Source organism: Panthera uncia (assembly GCF_023721935.1).
Source record: "Panthera uncia isolate 11264 chromosome C1 unlocalized genomic scaffold, Puncia_PCG_1.0 HiC_scaffold_3, whole genome shotgun sequence".
Taxonomy (NCBI): domain Eukaryota; kingdom Metazoa; phylum Chordata; class Mammalia; order Carnivora; family Felidae; genus Panthera; species Panthera uncia.
Window position 1 is genome coordinate 61,360,311 of NW_026057584.1, and position 22,637 is coordinate 61,382,947.

Consider the following 22,637-nt stretch of genomic DNA (forward strand, 5'->3'; position numbering starts at 1 on the left):
TAGGGCTTATAATATACATGGAAGTAAAATGCATGACAATAAGAAGGGGGAAATTAAAATATATTGTTATAAAGTTCTTACAATATACATGAAGACGTATAATATTAACTAAAGGTAGACTGTGATACCACAACTGGGGTAAAATTGCTTTTTTCTTTTTTTTTCTTTTTCTTTTTTTTTAATTTTTTTTTTTTTAACGTTTATTTATTTTTGAGACAGAGAGAGACAGAGCATGAACAGGGGAGGGTCAGAGAGAGGGAGACACAGAATCTGAAACAGGCTCCAGGCTCTGAGCTGTCAGCACAGAGCCCGACGCGGGGCTCGAACTCACGAACTGTGAGATCGTGACCTGAGCCAAAGTCGGATGCTTAACCGACTGAGCCACCCAGGCGCCCCAAAATTGCTTTTTTCTACATAGAATTATCAGTAAACGTTTATGTACAACTTTTGCATGTGATGTTTCAGGCTTCAGTGCCTTTGCACATGCTTCCTATGCCAAAAATGCCATCTCTACTTGTTTACTTGATGAATTCCTGAGCTTCCCTTTTCCTTCAAGTTTCTAAAACTCCAATGACTATTCCAAAAATCTTTCCTTTATCCCATTTCTCCTACTTCTACTCTCAGTCACTTAATCCTCCCTATTCCCTGAGAACTTCTTAAATACTTCTACTAGCACAGATTTCATTTTATTATAAATTGTACTATACACATAATATATACCTGTTAGTTTTCAAGGGTAAAGACATATCTTTCTTACCTATCTCTAAATATCCCCAATAACTAGCATGGTGCCCAGTTGTGTAGAAAGCATCCCTTAAAGCAGTCCTTGCAGAGTTTTGTACCCAAACTTTTATTCCTGTTTCTGCCTTGGGCAGAATAAGTCACTTCCAGAATCTTCTCTCACCTCTCACTTCGTGAAGGTAGTAAGAGAGATGAGTAGCTAGGTAAGCATCTGTACATGGGCAAGGATATTTTTACTATTTTTTCAATCTTCAAGACTATACACTAGTTATTTTAATATTTTTAACTTTCTCACATTATAATGCACAAGTTGAACTTACTTCTGCCATTAACTCTAATGGAGCATGAGTATCCTTATTAGGGTGACTGTCTTCATCATTATCATCATCACTGGTATCATCTTCACCATCATCATCTGTCGATTCAGATAACTTATCATCAATATCCTGAAGGCAACGTTTATTATTTTTCTCCTGCTCTTGAAGGACTGCATCTTTGCCCACTTGACCTAAAATAGAATATGCATATTTTTTTAATTTAAATTTAAATTTTTATTTTAGAGAGAGAGACAGAGAGAGAGAACATGCAAGCCAGGGAGAGGGGCAAAGGGAGAGAAAGGGAGAGAGAGAGACAGAGACAGAGAGAGACAGAGAGAGACAAAGAGAGAATCTTAAGCAGGCTCCATGCTCAGCACAGAGTCCACTACAGGTCTAGATCCCGTGACCCTGGGATCATGACCCAAGCCAAAATCAAGAGTCAGACACTCTACCCAGGTACCCCAGAATATACATAATTTAATCAATACTGAAAAGTTCAAAAATTAAAAATGGTTACTCCTAAATTAAAATGTATATATACTATATGGCTCCCTGTTCTGGGGTTTATTTTTTTCATGACTAAACAGCACTGCAATGAACTTACCTGATTTCCAAAAAAAAAAAAAAAAAAGTAATACAACTACCAAGAGGGAAAAAAACAAACCCAAAACACTGAACTAATCTTAGTGTTGTTTGGCTCTTAAAATTTTAATAGTAAATGGAAAACAGTTTTGTTTATATAAAATATGATTTCAAGAAAAAAAAAGAAATGAATACTATTCTATCTCCAGAAATACATTTCTTAAATTGTTCTTATAGGAAGGTAAATATGAAATAAAGAGCCTGGAGAGTAAAAGTAAGACTGGAGAGGCTGAAAAGAAAATAGTTCTTCTAAGGCAGGTCATGTCACTGCTTGGATACTTGAGAATAAAGTTCTTTATCTCTCAACACACACACACGCAAATTAGAAAAGAGACATGTGGGGGCACCTGGGTGGCTCAGTCGGTTAAGCAGCCGACTTCGGCTCAGGTCATGATCTCACGGTCCGTGAGTTCGAGCCCCATGTCGGGCTCTGTGCTGACAGCTCAGAGCCTGGAGCCCGTTTCAGATTCTGTGTCTCCCTCTCTCTCTGCCCCTCCCCTGTTCATGCTCTATCTCTCTCTGTCTCAAAAATAAATAAACGTTAAAAAAAATTTTTTTTAAAAAGAAAAGAGACATGTGAAGTATTCTAGCTATAACCAGAAGTTACATAACATTAGTAATGATTTTTCTAATGTCAAAACACAATAGTTATGGTGAAATGCAGATGACTGAAAAATAAAAATAAGCACTAATAACTACCCATTCAGTGCCCAGCACTATGTAGAGTCCCAGGAACACAAAAATGACAGTTCTTGACTTCAGGGTACTCATTCACACTCTCACTGGGGAGTCAGAAACATAATGGATAGTGATAAAACAGTATGAAAGTACGGTGATAAAAACGTGTGGAATAAACAAAAGAACAAAGGAAGGCCCCATGCCAACCTGGAGAGTGGTCAGGAGTTGCCCAGTCTGAGTGGATCAGTTTTTCTAAGGAGAGGAAACAGCATGAACCAACACAGAAACAAGAACGTGCCTCAAAGCGCTTTGACACTTCTTAGGAGTCAAGGTTGAGACTAAAATGGTGACAGATATGGCTGGAGGGGTAGGTAGATAATGGAATCTTATGGGCCAGGAGCCTTGGAATTAGGACTATACCCTAAAAGTAAACCCTACTAATGATGGATTTTAAGTACGAAAACAAGTATGGTCAAATCTGCATTTCTGGAGGAACACTTGGTCAGGACGGTGGAAAGTACATTTGAGGGGAGACCAAAAAATAAAAAGAGCAAGGAGAGAGGTTAGAGGTCTCTTTTAAAAGTCTAGGTGAGAAATATGACTAATATGAACTGGTAAAATAGGGATGGAGAGGGGGAAGTAGATTAGAGAAATATTTAAGAAGTAAAGTCTCTATGACACAATCTACTGGAACATTTTCCAGCAGTTCAATTCTTTTATTATCTGCATCTATTTTTGCCATATGAGTATCACCTATACTAATTATTCAGTATTTTTCTTTGAATCTACTTTTTTAACATATAAGTTTTATCAGATCACAAATATTACCATCCATGAAGCTGATGGATATACGAATAAAAATAACATATAATAATCCCAACAAACATTATAAGTCATTACTCTTTTGAACATTAGATATATTAACTCATTTAATCCTCTCAACATCTCAATGAGGTGTGTACTATTTTCACTCTGTTCTTAGATGAAACAGAGAGACCGAGAGGTTAAATAACCCACCCAACTTCATGCCACTAATTAAGTGGTGGATCTGGGAGTCAGTTTGGCTCCAGAATCCATATTCATGACCATGTCTTACCTTTTTCTAACATACACTGAAATATATTATCATTAAACTAATTTTTTAAAAAAGTTACTATGTGTTTCCTAAAATTATCTCTTTGGGAAATACTACTGAGTGAGCTTGTCAACTGCTCTGGCTCTACCAAGGTCTTTCACAGTTTCAACCTGAACTTGTGTGAAACCTTGCCTTCTTGTAAGATTTTGAGTGTCTGGAAGTCTTGTGAGATGCCTTCTTGGACGGGAGTTTGGCCATTAGCTACTCCAAATCATGTAGAAACACTTGTGTCGTAAATAAAATGAAGAAATCGAGGAGATCTCAAGAGACAACAATGTTAGGAAAACGCAGGCTAAAAAATCAAAAAGCTGATAAAACTCCAGGCTCCACAGCAAACACCTGCCTAAACCAAAAAATGCTACCCTGAAAACAGGTACCAGTCCTTCCAAGAGTAGGATGGCTGGGCTCTTCAGGCCATCTACCTGCTTCTGTTTCATTAATAGTCTCCATCAGCTCACAGCCACCCTGATCCTCCAGTGGGTACCCGGTCTGTTCAAGACTCATCACGCTGATGTCATCAGGGTAAGGTCATAATAGGGAATTAAAGACTTCATGGGATGTCACAGGAACCGTCTCATTCAATTTACTAACACTGAGCCATTTATTTGCATTATAGCACCTACCACAACCTGTCATTGTCTTATTTTTCTGTTTATTATTTATATTTAATAGTTGAGTATCTCCCACTAGAATGTGGACTCCATAAAGGCAAGGATGTTGCCTATTTGCCAACTATTGTATCCACAGCTTCTAAAACAGTCATGGTACTCAATAAACCATTGTTGAATGAATGGAAGTTAATGCTTTCATTGGTATTTTAATCCATTCTAAAATGCCTCATCATTACCATTTTATATAATGTATAGCATGGATGCCATACTCGCATATCAGAATCATCTGAAACATGAATTTCAAAAATTATAGCACAGGTTCCTTTGATTTGCTCCAGACCTACAGAGTTGTCAGAATACCAAAGGTCATGGAAGAGGGCTCAAAGAGAAGCTACATTTACTCACATAAAACATTATTACCTATGCTTTCTTTTAAGAAGGAAGATGACCATAGCTTAGACTGTAGATTTATTTCTGTATCTTTATTTTCAATATTCTTTGAAGATGCTCTATTTTCAGTATTCCTTAAAGAGGCTGTATTTTCAACATTTTTTGAAGAGACTTCCTTCCTAAATGTTAAAATAAATAGTGAAAAAATACTTTCCTAGGTCACGGTTCTGTTTAAAGCCTCATATGGGTTCATATCCATATGCACGCACGTGCTTACACACACACACACACACACACACACACACACAATACAAACACAATATATCAATAATAAACTAAATAGCTAAAATGTAATATCTTCTTTGTGGAAAAGCATTAAAAATAATTTTTACTGATAATTATAATTTTATTTCTATCTGGCATCTGTCATTGTGTAATGATTCTTAAAATCTTTTCAGAATTCTTTAACGTAGAGCATACAAGCACTCAATTATATGAATGTCTTTGGCACATCACTGCAACACATTGGAATAAAACTAGGAACACTAGCCTTGAGTTTTTTCTAGGTTACCAATCAATTCTTACCATTGCTAAATGCTACACTCAGAGAGAGAGTCCAACACTAAGATCAACCCTTGGTCATAATATAAAGTAGCCTGCCTTTCCATTAAGTAGCTGAAATAAAAGTGGGTTAATTTTCCCGTTCAGCCTTTCAGCCTGAAACTTCATGTCAAGAATAATGCATTAAGACAGAGGATTCTTGTGTGGTGCACTCTGTTTACAAAGATAGGTACTCATGCTGGTGGGAAAGGAATCCCAAGTCTGTTTTCTGAGGTCTTAAGACTCTTTTTAATATGTCTCCTTTACCAAGTGAAAAGAAAATTCAACTTCTGTTTTGCATGTCAAGATATAAAAAGATGTAAAGTATTTTCCCCCCAAAGTTATTGACATGTGAATCCAGAACGTGAGTACAGTTAAGTCAGTGATCTTGTACAGTGATTTAGCAAACAGGCTGGACAGCTTGATAATTCCTGATATTAATTCCTGATATTCTTAACACTGAGAGGGAATAGAATCTTGGCTTCCTCAGTATATGCTTCTAAAGCAAAACCCCCGTCTGGTAATGAAAAATGCAAAGTTAATTTACATTTGGTCTGCCTCTGCCTTCCTTGATTTTCTAATTGTGAAAGAAAGCATCCAAGAAGAAACTCTACATATAAAAATTTGAGAAATCAGTTAAGTATTTAATTTCTAGCCTGGTGAGATTCCCATTATGCCAAAGGTTGCTACAAGTGATTACTAGAATTTAAATGCTCTAATATCTAATCTAAATAAAAGAGCTTTACTGCCTCCCCGCTCTCCACGAATTAGTGTTTCATTGAATCTAAGATACCATGTATTTATTAGAAGACATACTGTTATTTAAAAAGAAAAAGCACTGCCAAGTTTAAGTGTAAGATGTAATCAATTTTAAGAGATGTTAAAATGTGAAGAAAATATGTATGCTTTAGAGTCTATGAAACATGTTACTTGCATATTCACTAAGTTATATCCCTAAGGAAGGGAATTTATCTGGTATAGTTCTGGGCATTTAAGTAATTGGAAATACCTCTAATAACCTTAGTGACACAACATGGAGGAAGCCAACATACTCAACGGCCTGATATTAAATGGGATATTACTATTTGGAAGCAGTGAACATGCCATAAAAATACACATGAGAATTGACAAAAATCATTTTAACAGTAAAATATGAATTCCCTTTCTGCTCACCTTCTGTAGTCTTTCTCATATGTAGTTTCAAAGAATCAAAGGCCCAAAGTCCAATGTCTTTTTCAACTTAATCTTTTGATTTCCATTTGAGAAAGTGACATTATTGGTAATAATGCCTCTAACCACTTAAGAAAAATAGATAACTAGTATACTCTAAAAGATTTGTTTTCTTTAATTCAAATACAGTTACAGTTGAAGAAAAATTCAAATTTTTACTTTATGTAATATCCTTTGGAAATGGAAGGTATTTAATTTAGTTTCTACTTAGGTTAGAGAGTCAGTCAAGTACGACACTGAAATATTTATGCTGGAAGGTAGATAACCTAAATTTTAGTATCTTAAGAGTTTGGGGCATATTTATGAAATGGTCCCAAATTTCTATTGGAATAATTTTTTCAGTAAGTTTAGGTTTTAAACTTTGTTTTAAAATTATTTATAGTTGTCAAACATGGGCCTAAAACCATAATTGATTAAAACTTACTTTTCTGAGATCGTCCTAGCTACATTTAGAGAGACTTGTGTTGGCGAGGTACAAAGTTTGCTTGCCAATCTTGGTCTGCGTCCAAAGAGGCATTTACTTAAAGTATAAAAATAGAAATAAGAAAATAACTTGTCATTCATTTTAGGAAGGATAAAACATGCGATTATGGAAAACCTATAGACACAATTTTTTAACCTCAGAGAATTGAATGCTATGCTATGGACTTACTTCAGACATTTCCCCTCACATCTTTTTTTTTTTTTTTTTTTGAGAGAGAGAGAGAGAGAGAGAGAGAGCAGGGGAGGGGCAGAGAAAGAGGGAGAGAGAATTTTAAGCAGGCTCTACACTCAGCATGGAGCCTGACACGGGGCTCAATCCTACCACCCTGGGATCATGGCCTGAACAGAAATCAAGAGTTAGATGCTCAACTGATTGAGCCACCCAGGTGCCACCCCTCCCCCACATCTTTAATCTTGACTCAAAGCCCAACAGATCAAAGGTTCAAGATCTATAAAATTTCGTCTAGCATTAAAGATATATTTTATTTTTATTGCTGAAAATGGCTAATTAAGTTCAATTTGTTGAGTAGACAAAATCTTTCACACACGGGATCCATGGGGAAAAGAGGAAATAATAAATATGGGCTTTGCATGCAGAGAAGTTTGAAACTCCTGGAAAGACATCTATATGGAGAAAATTCATCAACTTTGCAGGTCACACTGTTCCTCAAGCAGAGGTCCACTATGATTTTCCTTTTTCCTACTTGATCATATTTTTCCAGGACTGGTGGCCCTGTCTACCTTAAACTCTGGGTAAGGTACATAGGTAACAAAGCCACACACCTGTGAATCTCACTGGCTACACTAACCATTTTCCTCCTCCTCCCTCACTCCAAACAACAATCAAACCAAACCTAAACTCTTCTCTGCACGTGAAAAAGGGATCATTTTGTCCTTGCAAAAATTAGTTTGACATGCAGATACAATTATTCATGAGATCAAGAGAACAAGTAATCACTCTGCTTTTCTATTTTTGGCCTAGGCCGCATTTGATTTATCCCTGGGGTTTAACTCAGGATGTGAATTGCCCCTTGCTCCAGTTCCAATGCTGCTGACTTATCACAGTCTATGAACATCAGTATTCACAGATACAATAGTAATTTTATTTTCATTAATGACCTACTATTATTATTGAAGTTATATCATATTTCCCTCAAAGACTTAAAATTTTCTTACATTTTAAAATTTAAATATGTTTCAACCATGTAACAGGATATAGATACTTACATGTAGATACTAAATATAGATATTTACATGTAGATTAATACATTTACATGCAGACTGATATATGTAATGGGACATTTATTTTTTCTGGTTGTCTATAACACTTAATCTGAAATAAACATAGATTCTCTGTCTTTGATGTGTTGTACATTCTTTCTCTTAAAAATTATTTTTTATTGTTTATTTTCAGAGAGTGAGAGAGAGTGGGAGAGGGTCAGTGAGAGACGGGGAGAAAGAAAATCTCTGCGCTGATAGCAGGCTACTGACGTGGACTTGAACTCACAAACCATGAGATCATGACCTGAGCCAAAATCAAGAGTCAGACACTTAACTGAATGAGCCACCCAGGTACCGCCATTCTTTCTTTTTAAGATAAACACATGTATTTAATATATAATTTGCAACAAAAGCCAAGGTGAACTGTAATTTTCATTTTTAGCTTTGACAATATAAAAATTAAAATATATATTTCATAAGGTAAAAAATTTTCCAGCCAATTATACTCAAAATAAACCAAATAATATCAGTTTGGCACCACTCTACCAATCTGTTAATAATTGATATCTATGAATGTGTTTTATGATCAACATTCAAAGTGTCATTTTTCATGGAATAAAAAATAGGATTTTTTTCAGGAGGTAGGAGATGATCATAATAGGAAGGGCTTTGAAGAATTATCAGAATCAGTGCCTTGAACAAAGCAAGTACTGAATATTTAGCTACTATACTGAAATTGAACCATGATTCTTTTTAACACCAGTCCCTTCAACTAATTAGGGCGATTAGTTTCCCTTATTTAGTAGTAATGATGCATCTCATAGTAAATAAAGAATCTTTAAAGTAAATATTAATTTAAAGGGATATTCTGAAAGAAATAAGCAAGTACCAAGAAGAAATAGGAATGAGCAATGAAAGTTGTATAAGTAAAATACCGATTACTTGGTATTTAGGCATTTAAAAAGTGGAAGTGAATATTATTTATACCTCTAGACTTTTATCAAAAATCATTTTTCATTTTAAATGTCCTTTTATCTAAAGTAACAACTGCTTTGACTGAAGCAAAAATTAAAGTGCTAATCCATGCATTTCTGGCCTTTCAAATTTAATTGGGTGACAAATGATTGCATTATCTAGTTCTAATTGCTTAAAAGGCATGTGATAGATCAGCTGCACAACCAGAGACATCTTACTCTGACATTGCTTCATTTGGTTCAAGCATCACTTTTGCTGAAAGAGAAGAAAAGAAAAACACAACTCAGTATTTTATCTGTAGTAATGTTCCTAACAGGAATTCCTGATTGGTAAATATACTTAAGCAGTTTTTTAATGACAGGCAATATACTAAAGGATTTAATTGCTAAGACTTCAATCACATTCAATCACTCCAGTAGACTATCTTCTTAATATTTAGGACAAAATGGTGATGAAACATTTTTTTTTTTAAAGTAATAAATCATTTACCCTTTGGATCAAACACTAGCACTCTGCCATTCTGTCTATATTTTGGTACCTAAAATAGAAGCAGAAATTAAAACTAGCATTATCATTATTATTTTCATTTGAGGTATTTGAAGTAATTTATGTAGACTTTATATAAACATTTCTATTATCTATGCTAAAATGTAATTTTACACTGAAGTCAATTATTCAAAAACTATATAAACTGATGGTAAAAGAGATCTAAAGTATCCTAAAAAATAGTTTATATATGGTCTTATCTTTACAGCATCTGTCTTGATAATTCCTGCAAAAAAAAAAACCCAAAATATTAAAACTTCCTAAGTCTTTAAACACTATACAAATTTAGAATATAAATAAAACAATGCAGAATTCTGTCAGAAGGGTATTAAATATTGTGTGTGTGTGTGTGTGTGTGTGTGTGTGAATTTATTTAGCAGTGTTACTTCCATCCTAACTGAAAAACCTCTTTCTTTTGGATTATGAAATTGGGTTAAAAAAAAGTCTAGAGAAATTAACCCTTCCCCTTCTCCACATTTCATCTCGGAGTTTATGTAAAAAGAGCTATAGGAATAATATTGCACGTTAGAAAACTGATGTATTAAATAAGCCTCTAATTCTGTTACTGTTTTGGTTTTACATAACTTGGACTCTAGATCCAGATCCAAATACAATCAACAGCAGGTTAAGGACTCCCTTTTCCTACTGAGCTGACCCTAGAAATCATAAATTCAGCTTGGCTCATGTTTACAACACCACTTTTCTCCCCTACTTTAACAAAATAAAACAATATATAAACCAAACTATCTGCCACATTCCAATTCATCCGTGTTATGAAAAACGCCTTCATAGAGTGTATTTAAGCCAGAATAAGAGATTTTTCCATGGTATTTGAAGATAAGAGTATTTTAAATAAAATATTATTTCAACAAATACATTTAGAAATTAACCTTTGATTTTATCCAAAAAGATACATTTAAAAATACAATTCTTACCTTTTAAGTTCCCCTATGTATTTATTAGTACTTAGGTTTTCTCTGTTAATGTTTAGCTTTCTTAGGTTACCTTAAATAAATTTTCCTATAACTTAGCCCTTTACATATTTGAATAAATTTAATTTTGACTGTAAAGAGAAAAACCAACTTTTAAGTGTTTTTGTTTTTGCTTTAAGTATGAGAGAGGGCACACTTAAATTTTTCATAAATAACAATTCACTTGCCCTCTCCTTCCCCAACACTTGTTGTCCCTACATCCCAAGCAAGACTTGAAAAAATTGGTAGTAGTAGTATCCACTAAGGATTTCTGGAATACAAAATTCAGGGCCAAAACTGTGGACAACAAAAGAGAACTGCTATTTTATATTGAGTTTTTCTCTTTATAAATCTGTCCGCCTCAAAATGATTTTCACTCTGTGCTGATCTGCACTCTGGAATAAAGCATTAGTACATAAACTTCTGCCTCAGGCTTTGTTTTCTGGGGAATTCTGATCAAGTCACACATTGTATATATATTATCCACCTGATTATCCCTCTGAGAAACTTAAAGACAGCTAAAGTCTATCAGAAAAGCAAGGCATCTTTTTGGGACAAAGAGTTGTAGAAGACCAAACTCTAGCATAAATGCCCTACTTCTCTAGGGCAATAGAGTTCAAAAGCTGAAACAATGCAATAAGGAACCAAGTAAGGCCTTCGCAAAAGAAATCCAAGATGTTCTGTCCAGAGAAGTACTTTCTATTGATTTCCACAATCCTGTGGAAACCCATATATCTGGATAGACATCTTCTTTACATTTACAGCCTTTCTCTCCAGATTGCTACATTCTACTCTTTACCTGAATGAAACATCAGTGCATACAATTCTCCCCTTTTCACCTGGTAAAAGAAAAGTTTAGGATGCGCAGATCCCAGCCCTTGATGGAAACCCAGGCTCTGCTAGGTCTGGATTTATCATTATCTAGGAAATGTCCATTTAATTTCCTTTCATAAAATTGAACTCTATGGGGTGGAGGGCAGTACAGAGTAATAGTTGAGAGTTTGGGTTCTTTAGTGAAAGAGACTGGATTCACAGCCCAGTTCTACCACTTCTCATGTAAGCTTTCAGTAGGTTACTTAATTTCTTTAGGCCTTGGTTCCTCCATGTGTAAAACAGGAATCACAGTGGTGCCAACTTCATTGGACCATTGTATAGATTTAATAGGATTATTTGGTAAAGTGTTTAGCATAGCACCTGGCACATAGGAGGGATGCTGTACAAACAACTTGATGTTTTATCTAAAGGAAAAACTGCAAAGATGTCCTATGGGGCTGGTTAAGATTGCTTAGGGAAACAAAGAGAAGGTTTTACTGTGACTGAGACAAGCAGACTAGCTCTGAGGACTTTTAATTAATTAATTTTAAAAAAATCACCAAAGCCTCAAAGTAATGATACTTGCTTAGAAAGATCACTGACTCCAGGGAAAAAGAGTCATTGAGAACACAGGTAGAGTTAAAGCAGTGGCTTAAACTGAGCTGAAAGAGGTCCAGCCATTGTAGAAATAATATGTATTTTTCAAATAATAATTGGTATGCAAAAGGTATCTCTGAAAGGAAATGCTTTCAGAAAAGAAACACAATAATGGCTGACTCTGAGGAGGAAAAAGAGATGGTTGCAGGACTGGGGTGGGAGGGAGATTTTTATTTTATGCCCATTTGTATCTCTTGAACTTTGAACAAAATAAACGTATATCTATTTTTTAAAAAGCAATTCAAAAAATTTACAACACCATTTTTACCTCTGTTTATCCACCTCTTACAGGCATGTAAGCTGTATGTTGGCCTTGTGCCACTTCAATTCTCTTCTCCACCCAGTGGCCCCTAGTCAAATTGAGGTCATAATATCCAGAAAGAATGGTATATACATGCACACTTTATATATTAATTTCTATTGTATATGGTTAATGTTAACATCACAACATTCAGTTAATTAGCCTTTGAGTCTTTACCAAGTATACCCTCTGGCTTTTGGAACATGGGCAGACTCTTCTGATGTCTTTCAATAGTCCCAGTGGTAAAGAGAACAACACAGTTATGACAGTTCCCAATTTCCATGTCTATTTCATGTCCCAATATTCAATATCTATTTATAATAAATATTTGCTGAATACCTACTATGTGTCTTAGCACAAACATGTCTGTGATAAGTTCTGGGAATACAAGAGAAGCTAAGAGAAGCTCAGAATTTTATAGGGGAAACAAGTACTAAGTTTTCTATATATAGGACAGACCAAGATTCAAAGTACTGAATTAAATGCTTCCCGCTAAGGTAATTTTCCATATTGCCCAAACAGGATCAATCAAATCCCTTCTTTTGAGCTCACAGATGGGAAGTTACCCAAGGAGAGTCAGCAGGCAACGGAGACATAATTGGAAAGACAAAGGAAGAGAGAGTCTAGTCAACAGAACTGTACCCGAACAACTTTCCAGTTCCAGAATCCAGTTCTGAGGAATGTCCTCCAGGTTTGCTATATTCCCCCAGGTATCATGATTTCTACCAGCATCCCTAGAATATGGTATTGTACTACCTGCTATGGGAAGCAAGAGTCAGGCTTCACAATGAATGTGACATTTCATTAGTCAAGTAGGCAGTAAACAGAATGGGAAGAATAGTTAAGCAGTGTCTTAGAAAATGGAAACAGATGAAGTTGGATATATATGTGGGAACAAACTTTAAAAGTCATTAATTACCATGTGCTAAGGATTTTGGGTTTTAATCAGTAGGCAATGGAAAGCAAACAAAAGCGTTGAAGCATCATCATATGACTAGAACTATCTTACCCCCCTGTGGAGGGTAAACTTGAGAGAGAAGGAGGTGGGGGAAACCATTTAAAAGGCTACTGAAATCATTTAGAGAAGGGGCTGGCAAACTACAGCCTTTGGGCCAAATATGACTCATTGCCTACTTTTATAAATGAAATTTTATTGGAACAGATATGCTTATTTGTACAATGTCAATGGCAGCTTTCAGGATACAATGGCAAAGCTGAATGGTTTCAACAAAGACTGTATGGCCCACAAAGCCTACAATGCATATTATCTGGCCCTTTACAGAAGAAATTTGCCAAATCCTAGTTCAGAGGAAAAAAAGAGGATGTACAAAGCCACTTGGGAACAAAAGAGAGGTAAAACTGAGGGTCACTAGGCATAGAAGTGAGGGAGAAGAAAAGAAGTTGATGATTCTAGTATGGATAACTAAGATGTGGGTACCAGAGGAGAAACATTCTGGGGAGGGGGAGGGGGGATAATGAGTTTATTTGGGGAAAATTCTGAGTTGGAGATGTCTGTAGGTCATCTAAAATCAAGTGGCATTCCATTCTGTTAAAGAGAGTTAGAACTTAAGAGAAAAGATGATGTATGGGATAGCTGTGAAAAAGTGGGAATGGATGGCCTGGCCCATGTAGAATAAGACTAGGCCAAGGATAGAATCCTGGGAAATACCAACATTTAAGAGGCAGGTGGGGGGTGCTTGGGTGGCTCAGTCAGTTAAGTGTCTAACTTCAGCTCAGATCGTGATCTCACTGTTTGTGAGTTCATGCCCCGCAGAGGGTTCTGTGCTGACAGCTCAGAGCCTGGAGCCTACTTTGGATTCTGTATCTCCCTCTCTCTCCGCCTCTCCCCCACTCACACTCTCTCTCTCTCTCTTTCTCTCAAAAAAAAAAAAAACAAAAAAAAAAACATTAAAAATTTTTTAAAAAAAGAAAGAAAAAATACTGAATGACTAATATAGAAAGATGGGTAGTCAAAAGATGGCTAATCAAAAGATAAATGTATCCAGTTAAGTAAATATATAAAATGTACATGACAAAGTGATTTATAAAGACATAATTATGTGATTAGGTATGTTCAAAACTATTTATTTTGTAAATGAAAATGTACTTTACGGGTCAGGGTGGGGGTCATCATGGGCTCATTTCTAAAAGAAAGGGCTTAGTTCTTGGCTTTTTAGCTGTATTGGTCTGGACTCTTGGTTGCAAGTTACAAAAACCATGTTCAAGTTAGCTTAGGCAAAAGAAGAAAAGTGTTGGCTCATAGAATCCAAGAGTTGAGTTAAATATCCAAGCTGTGTGGAAGTAGGAATTGTGGATACAGCTATGTTCAAGGAGGGGCATGGGGGTTTGCCCTTGTTCATTTCAGCTTCTCCCTGCAGGTGAGCTCCCTGTCTCTCATGAATACAGATTTTCTACACATGGTACAACACACGAGTTTTATATGATATGATTGTAGCATTTATGGAAAAACGGACTCTCTCAATAAAAACTCCAGTCAAAGGCTCAGTTGGTTCAGCTAGTTTTTTGGACTAGCTGAAATGGAACTGAAAAACTCAAGCACCTCATAAACTGGTGCCCAAAGAATATTTGTTGAATAGGAAGGAACAAAGCAAAAGAAAAGAAAGTATTAAACTAGAGCTTTGCGATCCAATATGGTAGCCACTAGACATATGTGGCTGTTGAACACCTGAAATGTGATTGGTTCAATTTAAGATATGTACACCAGGTTATAGACTTAGTGCTAAGAAAAAAAAAAACTTAAAACATCTCATTCCCTTACTCCTCCAGGTAAGTGTTCACTAACCAGCAGCCAATAGGGTGGGCCAAAAAGGTTTTATTTGGATTCTGTAGGTTTCAAAAAACCTTTTATAAAATGAGTTACCAGGATTCAAAATTCACATTTCACAAAATTCTCATTTTAGGTTTCTCTTGTAATACTGGAAGACACACACACACACACACACACACACACACACACACACACACTTTCCTCCATTCCATTTGCGCAATTATCTTTTCCTTTTGGGCTATTTGTTTTTATATGCCACCTAGAATTCTAATATGCAAAGGATAAATTAAGAAATAGATAGCCACATGCTCAGGCCCTGCTACTGTGATGGAGACAGCTGATTAAGCACCATCCTCCATCCTAGAGGAGACTAGTACGGACACAATGGGATTCAAGGACAATCTTCATTGCATAGCTTCAAATGTATATAAAAATGGTTTTAATGATCATCTATCATTTACATTCATATTTAAAAGTGACTACGTACATATTTTATATCTTTCCTTTACAGCAATTTAATGTAGAGCTCGGAGCCCAGACTCTGGAGTCAGATTGCTTATGCTCAAATCTCAGCAAATTGTGTGAACCTGAGCCAGTTCCTTAACCTCTCTAGGATTCACTTCCCTCAACTGTAAAATGAGGACTAAATACTACCTGTCTCATAGAGTTATATGAGGATTAATATAAATAGCTTATAATAAATAATAGCACCTATCTCCTACTGTAATTATAACTACTACAACTCTTCTTCCTCCTATTACCATTATTACTACCTACCACCTAGCAAGGACAGTGCTGAAGGTAAATTCGAAGAAAGCCAGTTCTAAGCGCTTTCAATTTGAGACTGGATTGAGCAAAGGAGGAGGAGAAAACATTGAACATTTAGCTCAAATGATGGTGGCGAGGGGAGGGGGTAGGAAGCTCTGGAATTCTGTAGTGCAGTGGAATCCCTACAAAGGTGTTGGAATTCGCCTCTGTAAAAATCTTTGTTTTCTTGAGAGTAAAAAAAAAAAATTAAGGTGGATTTGGGGATCACTGGATTTGGTTTTAAGAGAATGAAACAAAAGACACTTCCAGTGTCTTTTTCAGATTTATTTAAAAAAAAAAAGGGGGGGGGCGCCTGGGTGGCTCAGTCAGTTAAGCGTCCGACTTCAGCTCAGGTCACGATCTCGCGGTCCGCGAGTTCGAGCCCCGAGTCGGGCTCTGGGCTGATGGCTCGGAGCCTGGAACCTGCTTCCGATTCTGTGTCTCCCTCTCTCTCTGCCCTCCCCCGTTCATGCTGTGTCTCTCTCTGTCTCAAAAATAAACGTTAAAAAAAACAAAAAAACAAAAAAACAAAAAAACTTCCAGGAGTCTCTTGGGGATAAGAACAAATTGGTGCAATTCACCTATGCCCTCTGGGAAGTCAAACAACAAATTTATAATTATTCCACGTGCTGATTTAAGTGTCATTGGGGCACAGTGCAGAGTAGTTTTCATAATCAAAGGCCACGCATCTTGATTTTGGAAATCTCAAGTCCATTTCATTACCTCATAGAAGGCTGAAGACTGGACCTTAGAAGTGATTCACTGTCCAAGCCCCTCATTTCACATAAGATGAAAACAAGGTCTAGGGAGGTTCAACAATTTGTCCAAATTCCAGAAGAATTTTTTATGGCCGGGCAAGTTGTGTCTAGTAATGACTCTTAAGTACAGTCAGTGAATGCTGGCTCCTACTGGCCATTAAGCGGTTTCCCAAATAACAAGTAAAAAGAAAAAAACAAGTAAAAGAAAAAAAGGTGTTTTTTGTTTTGTTTTTTTTTTTAAAGGGGGTGAGAGGCGCGAGGATCAAATGGAGTAGCTGGAAGTTCTGCGATGCAACAAGGCCATTTGCATGGTTTTTTTGGAGGGGAGGGGAGCAGTTGGTGCACGCGAATGGGGAGGTCAGAGAATGGTGGTGTAGACCGCCTGTTAGAACTGCCCAGTTATCATTCACACCCATGTAGACACAAATACTATATCTCTTCCTGAGTGCCGGACTACAGACAAAGGAGGAAGCCAAGTGCGAGGTGCCCCACCAGCCTGGCGGATCCTACCTTTTCGAGCGCCGCCTCGGCAGCCGTGGAGCCCCAGAGCCCGAACCTGGAGGGGGCAGAGAAGTTGACGTGTTCAGGAGCGGCGCCTGGGGGAGCGGGAGGCCAGGGCTGGGTCGAGCTGCACGCGAGGGTGGGAAGAGGGCACTCGTGGTGCCTCTTACCTGCCCGTGGTTCTTTCACACCGCCCTTCCTCAGGGCGGATACCGAAGGCCAGCCCAGCTCGGGGTTCGCGCGGTGTTCTGAGCTGGGAGCTGTACACACTGCGTCGCCATGGAGACGAGACCGCGCGCTGCCGGAGCCCTGGTTGCGGCTCAGGGAAGCGGAAGGAGAGGGGCGAGGGCGGGACGAGCTGGGGGAGCCACTGAGGGCCAGGAAGGAGGCGGGCCGCACCCGGGGAGCTGTGGAGGGAGCGGGCCGGGGAAGGTGGGACAGGACGGGACCCCGCGAGGCCTGCGAGGCCAGGCTGAGGAAGCTGAGCCAGTCCAGGACCTGGTAGAGGGGCACAGCGAACATAGGGCGGGGCTGAGGGGCAGGGCGGGGGCGGGACGTGGGCGGAGCAGGCTCTGGGACTCACAAAGGAGGCAGGGCGAGAAACCCGGGTTATCGAGAGCCCAGCGGTTGCGTCGCTCTGCGAATAGGATGCATGCAATCTCGAACACACGTCCGGACGTGCACTCGTTACTTTGAGAAGTGAAGAAAGGAGCGAGATTGGAATGTCGTTGTCCATAACTGAACCTGTTCTTGGCGGGGAGAGGGAAAAGTGGGGGTGGGGATAAAAGAAGTCTTGAGTTGGGAGAAAGGGTTATCTCCAGATGTGGATGAACAAATGTCGCCTGCAGGATTTGGTCTCCAACCTGAGGTCCCCCAAGAAAATGAGTTTCCTGGGGGTCTTGATTCCCCAGAAATCAGATTCGAGTGATTAGAACAGAGACCCTCTTCTCACAGCAGCGGAGGCCACGTCCTGAGATGTGAAATTGAGCTTGGCCAATGGGAGGTTTTACGGCTTAAATAACTGCTTTGGTCACAAAAGGGGGTGGGGGAGCATTTTTATTAGAAAATTCTAATTGTGCCTCAAGCTTGGCTTCCGGGAAGGAATTGGTTGCTTTTCTCCATTTGGGATCGGGAAGTCTCTAGGATCGATTTGTTGCTATGCGACAGGTTTTGAAGGATGACCGTTTTTTTTGGAATCAAATCTGGATTCGAATTTCACTAAGTAGCCACAATATATGGAGTATAATCCCTATTTAACTTCTGGGGTTAGGTGCCTTCTTGGGAATGTGTACTTTGGTAGATGATACTGTGCTTCAAATAACAAAGTATATACTACTCTGACATGTAGAAGATGCTTTAAAAGCGGTAAATTTTATCATCAATATCATAATAGAACCAGTTGAATGGACCATTTCAGGAACCAAGAATATATAGAGATTTGGTTATCTTTAAGTTATCCTAATCGTCTGTCCACATTCAATATCCTTGGATTCCTAGATGGAGGGGAGGAGGCAAAGGAAAAAAGTCAGAATGTAAGTTGTGGGTTTTTTTTTTTTTTTTTTAAATAAAAAACTCAATGAGTCCCAGACAAATGCATACCCAGTTTGATCCGGACATAGAAAACCACTATCTCCACTATTATAGGAACACCGTTACATAGCTGATGTCTTAAATTTGAAGACTTTTCATTCAATCAAGACAAAGGGAAATTCATTTTATTGTTCAATGCCTTTGAAACATTAGTTTTGATGAATTTGTTTAGTATTGATAAAAAAGTAACATCTGATTGGCTATTTCCATTATCCCACTCCAAAGAAATGTAAGGAAACCTCAAATTTAACTAAACTTCCTCTTCCTACCCCTCTTTCCCTCAACAGAAGAGCTCAAGTCCATTTGTAGAATGCAGTGTTTTCAATATGTATTCTTCCCGAAAGAAGGGGCAAAAATGGTTTAATGACCTTGGTCGTTAAATTTTCTCCACGTGGGGGAGTGGTTAGACAGCTCTGGCTTCCACCTTCGGCCTGAAGGTCTTCAAGTGCAAAATGGGGATAATAACACTACTTGCCCTGGTAGCTCAGAATATGAAATGAGAGAAAAGTCCCTGATATAGTCTGGCACATGACCATTGATCAATAACTCTTAGCTATTATTACTTCTACTATAATATTATATATATGAATAAAAGTACCTATTTCCAGGATAGCTGTGAAATGATTAAAGATCATTTAGGTAAAGTGCCTGTTTGAACCAATGATAGTTATCTTATTTCTCTCTGATGAAAAAAATATCACATTTCATCTTTGAGTAACTTTAGAAGTAATTCACCTCCCTTTATAACCTTTGTGCAAAAGTTATTATTGGTGTAATACTCAAAAGTAGAGCACAATTTAGTTCTGGCTCCTGAATTTAGGTCACTGAATAAATTACCCAAAGTATCTATGTAGTGAGGATTTGTTCTAACAAAGTGAAGGGGCAAAGCCAAGTACTCATACAGATACTGAATTACCCCACAACAACTATCTCTTATTAAACTCCATGATTTTTTAATGGATAAATTTTTAATACAGATCTGAATGCTAGCAGAACATCATAAAAATGTTTAACATTTGGTGTTTTTTTGATTACAAAAAAGTAATACGTGTTCATGATAGAAAATTTGCAACATACAGAGAAACACAAAGAAAAAATAAAAACCATTTCAGTCAGTAACTTCTTTTTTCCTTCTAGTCTTTTCATGTGCATATATTTATAAAGTTTGTATTAAATGTTGTATACATGGTTAGCATCTCTTTTTGCTTAACATTCTCTCCAATGTCTTAACACTTCCCCAATGTCTTTAAAAAGTCTTCAAAACATTGTTAATGGCCATATGTTATATAATATGTATAAACCACAATTTATTCATAATTTAGTCAATCAGTCTCCAATATGGAAATTTCCAACTTTTCTCCTGTAATTCTTTCTTTCAAGAACATTTATTGAGTGCTTACTGTATATTAGGCACTATCCAACCGTAAAACTAAAGTAGTGGGCAGTAATTATGAAAATAAGGTTTTGATGAACATCTTTGTAAGTAAATCTTTGATAGCATCTTTCATTCTTAGACTAAATTCCTAGGACGATGAAAACAGAACTTCAAAAAGCATTTTCCCAGCTTCAAAGGCAGACTTAAGAAATAAAATTCTGAACTGTAAAATATTAACTTTTTGGAAAATTACCAACAACAGAATTAATATTTATTTTGTGCAAAGTGTGAACTTACCCAGGAGATGCTTTCTCCTTAGTGAGTGTGAAACATCAAGGGTATTTGAAGTGTATTGACTTTGGCTTTTACCTCTAATTCTTTCCAGGATTTGCAGGTTTTCACAATAGGGTGAGATTGTTTGAAGTATATGCAAATTGCCCTACTTCCTCCCTTCACAGTTAACCTGTTAACTATTTTATTTCCAGCTTTCCTCTTGTAAACATAAGGCTTTTCTACATTTCTTTCATTTACTTTCCTGTGTGAAACATTTTGTATCTTCACGCTTTTTAACCTGAAGGCAGATTTCTTTCTTCTAAACCCAAGTTATAGAATGTACTATATTGTATATAAGACACTAGACCCAACACATCCCGTAGTTAATTTTGGTCAAGAAGCATCACGTAAATTAACCAGTGTATTTAGGGCATTTCATAATACGGATTAAAAGCAATAACCACTCCCCAACACACATACACATATACACACACATAAACACACACATACACATCCCTTACTGTTCTCTGACAATTAAATGTTCATATATAAGGTTGAACCACATGAAGTGACAATTTGTGGATTAAAAACGATCAAATAATGACCTTCATATGGCCATTGGTTCCATCTATGTAATATTTCATTAACTAGTTTATAATTTGTTCAGCCTTCTCCAAATATTGAACTTCCTGGTTATCATACTGAGGATATCCTTTATTATTGCACAAGAATTGTGTTTATTTGACTTTTATAAATACTGGAATCTAGTCAGGAGAGTGCCATAAAATGTTTGTCTGTTATTGCAGAGACAGCAGAGGGAGCCTGGAGCCAAAACATTATTTTAGGCCTCATGTAAATGATGATTGTCTTCCGATTCTTGATGTGTGGATGAATTTAAATACTAGTATGTATATACATGAAAGAGCAATTTAAAAAAAAGTTGGTTGTACTTAATCACTTTTTTTAAAGTTTATTTATTTTGAGAAAGAGAGCAGGAGGGGCAGAGAGAGAAGGAAAGATAGGGAGTCCCAAGCGGGCTCTGCAAAGAGCTCGAACTCATGACATGAGCAGAAACCAAGAGTTGGATACTTAACTGACTGAGCCACCCAGGTGCCCCAATAACCACTTTAAAAGATGGGCAGGGGAAGGTTGGTTGCCGGTCAGGCTAGACCTCATCAGGGTTCACACTGGAATCCCATTGCTTTCTGCTCTGCTCTGAGTGATGCTGGAGCTTGCACACTGCCACCCTGACATATCTGTTCTCCACAATTTTTCCCTTTCAATCCATGATTAGATCACCCATGTCTGTGAGGATTATGTCATGATTATTTCATCAGAACCTGAAAATATGTTACCATCTCCAACTGTATGTCTTAATTTAAAGTGATTGTAGTTTAGTTGATTGCTTCCTCCAGACATGTAAAAAGGCACTTTGATCCTGTCCTCAATCATATCCTTCTAGAAAGATTTTTTTTTTAATTTTTTTTAACGTTTATTTATTTTTGAGACAGAGAAAGACAGAGCATGAATGGGGGAGGATCAGAGAGAGGAAGACACAAAATCTGAAACAGGCTCCAGGCTCTGAGCTGTCAGCACAGAGCCCGATGCGGGGCTCGAACTCACGGAGCACGAGATCATGACCTGAGCCGAAGTCGGCCGCTTAACCGACTGAGCCACCCAGGCGCCCCTAGAAAGATTTCTAATAAATTACCAGTCCTTTTACAAAGCAGGACATTTCGTTAATGTTAATTAAAGGCATTGTCTCTTGCTGACCTATCCTCAACCATCTTTATCCTCTGTCCTATCTTTTGTTAATTCTCTCCCCCATGGTGTTATAAAGGGGTCCCCAAGGTAGTTGGTGGTGTCACCACTATTCTTCACTGTAGATAGTCTAGGGACTCTTCTAAGTCCCTAAGGTAACATGACTCCTTAAATATAGAGATAAGATGGAGAAGAACTTCTCTATTGTAAAATCTAACAGAAATACACAGAACATAGAATCAGTTTGCTCTGGCAAGGTGTTCTAAGGGGAGAGGTGCTAAGAAGAAATTCTTCTGCCATGTTAATAACATACAGAATAAAAAGAATTTCCTTGGGGGAAATTAATTTGTTAAACTGTTAGATAGGTTTTTTTTTTTTGTTTGCTTGTTTGTTTGTTTTGCTTAATGTAGGACACCTTGGGGCTTTAATATGCTAATGTGGTTTGTCAGTCTCTCAGAGGGAGATTTTAAATG

The 22,637-nt window shown here is 37.4% G+C and overlaps 1 protein-coding gene across 4 annotated transcripts in view; it reads right to left on the minus strand.

The window, feature by feature from the left end:
• ERICH2 (glutamate rich 2) overlaps nt 1-18,272 on the minus strand; it is a 36,956-nt gene extending 18,684 nt beyond the window's left edge. Inside the window, exons 1-8 of one of the 4 annotated variants that reach the window (XM_049616039.1) lie at nt 18,029-18,231; nt 17,336-17,909; nt 17,175-17,220; nt 9,513-9,561; nt 9,242-9,278; nt 6,769-6,864; nt 4,545-4,693; nt 1,062-1,249 (exon numbers count right to left, since the gene is read on the minus strand). In XM_049616039.1, the coding sequence (XP_049471996.1) occupies nt 1,062-1,249; nt 4,545-4,693; nt 6,769-6,864; nt 9,242-9,278; nt 9,513-9,561; nt 17,175-17,220; nt 17,336-17,901 (1,131 nt within the window). In that variant the 5' untranslated portion in view covers nt 17,902-17,909; nt 18,029-18,231. Of the gene's footprint in view, nt 1-1,061; nt 1,250-3,935; nt 4,035-4,544; nt 4,694-6,768; nt 6,865-9,241; nt 9,279-9,512; nt 9,562-17,174; nt 17,221-17,335; nt 17,910-18,028 lie in introns of those variants that run through there. The other 3 variants (XM_049616040.1, XM_049616041.1, XM_049616042.1) reach the window with 3 other exon arrangements.
• Nucleotides 18,273-22,637: the final 4,365 nt, after the last annotated feature.